The sequence below is a fragment of the Garra rufa genome, chromosome 17, assembly GCF_049309525.1.
Source record: "Garra rufa chromosome 17, GarRuf1.0, whole genome shotgun sequence".
NCBI classification, from domain to species: Eukaryota; Metazoa; Chordata; class Actinopteri; order Cypriniformes; family Cyprinidae; genus Garra; species Garra rufa.
This window is the reverse complement of record NC_133377.1, coordinates 43,065,608-43,070,950: the sequence shown is the minus strand read 5'-3', so window position 1 is coordinate 43,070,950 and position 5,343 is coordinate 43,065,608. Positions and strand designations below refer to the sequence as shown.

General features: G+C 33.6%; 1 protein-coding gene across 1 annotated transcript in view; it reads right to left on the bottom strand.

Annotated features, from left to right (window-relative positions):
• Nucleotides 1–1,829: 1,829 nt before the first annotated feature.
• msto1 (misato mitochondrial distribution and morphology regulator 1) overlaps nt 1,830–5,343 on the bottom strand; it is a 29,009-nt gene continuing 25,495 nt past the window's right edge. The window contains exon 14 of the mRNA XM_073822086.1: nt 1,830–2,730. Coding sequence (XP_073678187.1) covers nt 2,471–2,730 — 260 coding nt within the window. The 3' untranslated portion in view covers nt 1,830–2,470. The remainder of the gene's footprint in view (nt 2,731–5,343) is intronic.

The following is a 5,343-nucleotide window of genomic DNA, read 5'->3' as shown; positions in this document are numbered from 1 at the left end:
ATGTATGGTTTAGGCTTGAAGGGATACAGCTCTGGATACTGGGAATGCGCACATCAATCGAAGTTTTTTTTTTTTAAATCACACTACAATACTGTTTTTGTATTTTAGTAAGGGCTATTGTTAGGTTTGGGGCAGGTGTAGAGGTTAATAAAACAATCTAAGCGGTAGAAAAAATTATTTCATTGTTAAATTCCAGTCGAAGCGGTTCCAGCGTAAATGTAAGCGCTCCTCTTTTATCATCTTCAGCCATGTTTACATTGCTCGATTGTTTTCTGCCAATGGAAATTAGCGAAGTGACAATATTAAACTTTTTTCATTCATACACTTTCAATAATTCAAGCACTTTTCAAGTATCTCTTAGAAATGTTATTTTCAAATATTTTCCTTTCCTGGTTCCTTTTTATGCAAAGGCTTTACATAAAAAAAAGAAGCCAAATTTCGTTTCATAATAGTACTTCGTTTTTTAACCTCCAGTTTCTATCGAGTCATTTTAAATTTGAGACATTGACATTCTTAAGAAATGGCCGAAGGAGTTAACAATTTGCCAGTATCTCATAATAAAACACATAAAATAACGTAAGACCAAAACCGGAGGTTCATATAAAATAACTCAACATTTCTACATTAAACGTTCCTAAACTCAAAATACACAATTTCACTTCTGGCTATGTAACCATGTAACATTAACACAAACATATACAACAGAAGTTCAGGGAAATGCTAACATTTCGAAGCAACGTCTCACTTTTTCTGTGGATTTAATCACAGTTTATAGTTTACAGGAATTTTAGGCGCAAAAACGGAAAGGTATAAAGCACAAAGAGTCGATTTAAAGTTAAATATTAAATCAATGGTTGACATGAATCAAACTTCACAAACAACCCAAACTTACCTGAATTCCCACAGCGTCCTCTGTTAGGCTCATGAATATTAATTAGATGGTTCTTAAAGGGACAGCTCACCTAAAAAAATAATTCGGTCATCATTTAGGCCTACTTAGTGAAGTTGCGGAGAACCTATAACATTCTTCCTTCTGTCAAACATTTTTTTTATTTTTTTATTATTGGTAATCGAGCAACTGCTGGCCCTTATTGATTTAAATTGTATTATTTTCCTATAATCTAAATTGACAGAAGTCAGTGGCTCCAGGCAACTCTTTGGCTACCAACGTTGCTCAAATTATCTTCTTTTGTGTTCAACAGAAGAAATAAACTTATACAGGTTTGGAACAAGTTTAAGGTGAGTTAAAAGTGAGGTTTCATTGTTAGAAAAAATAATAAGCACACACATGGATTCATTGTTTACAATAACATGCATTTACAAAATAAAAAAGTGAGTTTTCTCTTCATGCCAATTGTGTGAATTTTACTTAAATTCTGTTTTCATGTTTGCGAACTTTAAAATTTAGGAATTGAATTGGGATATAAAATGGAATTAAATTAATTTCAATAGAAATTTCAATACAACTGTTAAAGTATTTTTGTTAATTGAAATAAAGCTGAAGTAAAATAAAATAAATTAATAAATTATATTTATTTATATATATATATATATATATAAATTATAATTATAAAAATAAATATATTTATGTGTCAAAGACGAAAAAGGGTTTAAGCATAAAAACAATAAGTGTAATACTGCTTTAAATTGCATTTTTGTTTTTCTGAGCATAAAATACATTTTTCACTAATGTACAGAAAACACGCACTAAAATGTCATTCAGTGTCAATCTTGTCAGGCATATTTACAACAAAAAACCCCAGAAACAAATTAGTTGTAATTCTACATTTTTTTGGAAGGTGTTAAATGACAAAATTGAGGTGTAAAAGTTTCTAAGTAACCTTTTGATCACAAAGGCTTTTTTTTTTAATTTTCAAACAGCGCTGTCTAAGAGATCACAGAAATCAAGGTCTCTTAGAAACATACATATCAATTCATTTGATTTCCAATTGTGCAATGGAAAAATAAACAAGGCTCTTTCAATTTTATATGACGTATATTTCCTTCAGATTAAGCAAAAAAATAGTCAACCAAAATGAAATGGTTTGATGAAACATGTATTTAGCATTTGATGACGCTACATGTCCATTTTTAATAATAACCATCAACGTTCTTGAAGTCCCAGTTTGAGATATTATATATTTTAGTTTTAGTTATTTTTTTAAATAGGAACTTCTACATATTTCCACAGTTTAGCACTAGAAAAGCAGATTCAATGAGGTTTACATATACAGACACATGCACAAAAATGGGAAATGCGCCACATCCACCACACACTTTGGTTTTCTTCCAAATGCTGCAGATGTTTTTGAAGGATGCGTTCAGCGAGCTCATATCCCATCATTCCCAGAGGCAACAGGCCGTGAACGCAGCTTTAGGGCGTGACTGATAATCGGGGCTTTATTGGGCTCCGAACCGGGACCCATAACACAACACTGCAGTGGGAGGAAGAGCATCCGCTGGCAATCCCCTAGTCATCATCATCTTCCTCCTCAGAAGAAGAAGAAGAGCGGCAGCAGTCCTGGCGGTAGCAGTGCGCGAGGTTGCAGAGTTGCTCCATGGACTCTGTGACATCGCCGGGTTCGGGGCCATGCGTGAGGAAGCTGGGGGCCACACGACACAGGTCTAGCGCAGCACACGCTTTCTGGAGCTCAGAGAGCTGGAGACCCGTGGCAGGACTGGACTGAAGAGACGTCAAGACAGGAAGACCAATGACTGGCTGAGAGGAAGCTGAGAGAGATGCAGAAAGACAGTGAAAACAATACGCAAGATATACATTTAAAGACTGCAGTTTTTGTGAGGACAGGTGCCGTTTCAAAAGCGCAACATGTTCATTATTGCCTAATAAATTTAACTAATTACGCAATATTATTACATCTCACGGAAATACTGTCAAATCAAAAGCAAGCCATCGAAACACATCTAAAAATGTCCAGAACTTTGTTTTCAAATCTTTTTTTTACAAAAGTGATTATTATTAAAACAAATAGTAAATGATAAAAGTTGCGATGAAATGGAAATGGATTTATTTAGTAAGTATTTTGGTGTACATATGAATTAAATGGATTACTGAAAAAGAAGCAGAAATAAAGGGCAGGACTTGGTTCTGTGCATCACTTGCTGATTGGATGTTGAGATGTGGGCGTCGCTCTTATATATATGTGACCCTGGACCACAAAACCAGTCATAAGGTTACATTTGACAAAACTGAGATATATACATTATATGAAATCTCAATAAATAAGCTTTCTATTGATGTGTGGTTTGTTAGGATAGGACAATATTTGACTGAGATACATCTATTTGAAAATCTGGAATCTAAGGGTGCAAAAAATCAAAATACTGAGAAAATCACCTTTAAAGTTGTCCACATTAAGTTCTTAACAATGCATATTACTAATCAAAAATTACATTTTGATAGGTTTACAGTAGGAATTTTACAAAAAATCTTCATGGAACATGATCTTTACTTAATTTCCTAATGATTTTTGGCATACAAGAAAAATCAATAATTTTGACCCATGCAATGTATTTTTGGCTATTGCTACAAATATACCCCAGCGACTTAAGACTGGTTTTGTGCTCCAGGGTCACATATATATATATATATATATATACAAAATACAACATTAAACAATCATATTTAACTAAATTATATACTATGACAGTGTTTTAGAATTTCAACAATAAAGTCAAAGAACAGAGAATAAAGTCCAAATATTTTGAGAACAAAGTTGAAATACTACAAAAAAAGTTGAAATGTTACAAAAAATTAAAATTTTTTTGAAAATTAAGTCAAAATGACGTGTATTAAGTTGAAATGTTTCGAGAATAAAGTCAAAATATCTTGAGAAAAGTCAAAATATTCTGACAATGAAGTCAAAATATTACAAGAACAATGCTGAAATACTATAAGAAAAGGTCAAAATGTTATGATAAAAAAAAGTCAAAATATTTTGAGAATAAAGTCGAAACGTTTCGAGAATAAAGCCAAAACTATGAGAATAAAGTATAACTATTTTGAGAATATTTTGAGAATAAAGCCAAAATTATGAGAATAAAGTATAATTATTTTGAGAATAAAGTTGAAATATTTTGAGAATAAAGTCAAAATGTTTCGAGAATAAAGCTCATATGTGACCCTGGACCACAAAACCAGTCATTAGGTTACATTTTACAAAACTTAAGATATATACATCATATGAAATCTCAATAAAATAAGCTTTCTATTGATGTATGATTTGTTAGGATAGGACAATATTTGGCCGAGATACAACTATTTGAAAATCTGGAATCTAAGAGTGCAAAAAATCTAAATACTGAGAAAATCACCTTTAAAGTTGTCCAAATTAAGTCCTTAATAATGCATATTACTAATCAAAAATTACATTTCGATAGGTTTACAGTAGGAATTTTACAAAAAATCTTAATGTAACATGATCTTTACTTAATTTCCTAATGATTTTTGACATCAAAGAAAAATCAAAAATTTTGACGCATACAATGTATTTTTGGCTATTGCTACAAATATACCCCAGCGACTTAAGACTGGTTTTGTGGTCCAGGGTCACATATATGATAATATTGTTGTAATATTTCGACATTATTCTCGAAATATTATGACTTTAATCTTGCAATCTGATTTAAAAAAAAAAATTAACATGGCACTAAAATGCTGTCCTAATATGAAATTATTATCTGTGCTCATCAACATTAAGCCTGAACTCTCCGGGAAGGTCAGAGGAAGTTGGCTTGGTTGCTGCAAAAGCTGTTTGAAACCTGTGCAAACATTGTAAAGAGCACTATTAACATCCATAAAGCACGAGTCTCACAGTCCTCTTCTATCATCTTTGTTAACAGAAGAATAATACTGAATCATGAGGTTGAACTCTGCTGATGGTTATAGAGCAGCACTCACAGTGATGAGCATCAGTGTGGTTTTGGAGGAAACCCCGGGGATTCAGAGCCGGACTGAAGATCTGTGGGAATGGAGGCGTGAGTTTACTGGAACCAGACAGCAGCTGAAGCTCCCTGCACAAACATGAACACACACACAGATACCAGATGACATCTCAGAGCTGGAGGATCTTTGCAGTGCTGTAACAGTGTGTGTGTGTGTGTGTGTGTGTGTGTGTGTGTGTGTGTGTGTGTGTGTGTGAGACTCACAGTGCTGTTGTGGGATAATGTAATCTGACGTATGAAGCCAGAACATCCTCTCCTGAGAGCTCTAAGTGCAGAGAGCTGGGCGGCTTGGTGCCAGGAAGCAACGGACTGCAAAAAACAGTACTATTAATATGTGACCCTGGAGCACAAAACCAGTCTTAAGTCGCTGGGGTATATTTG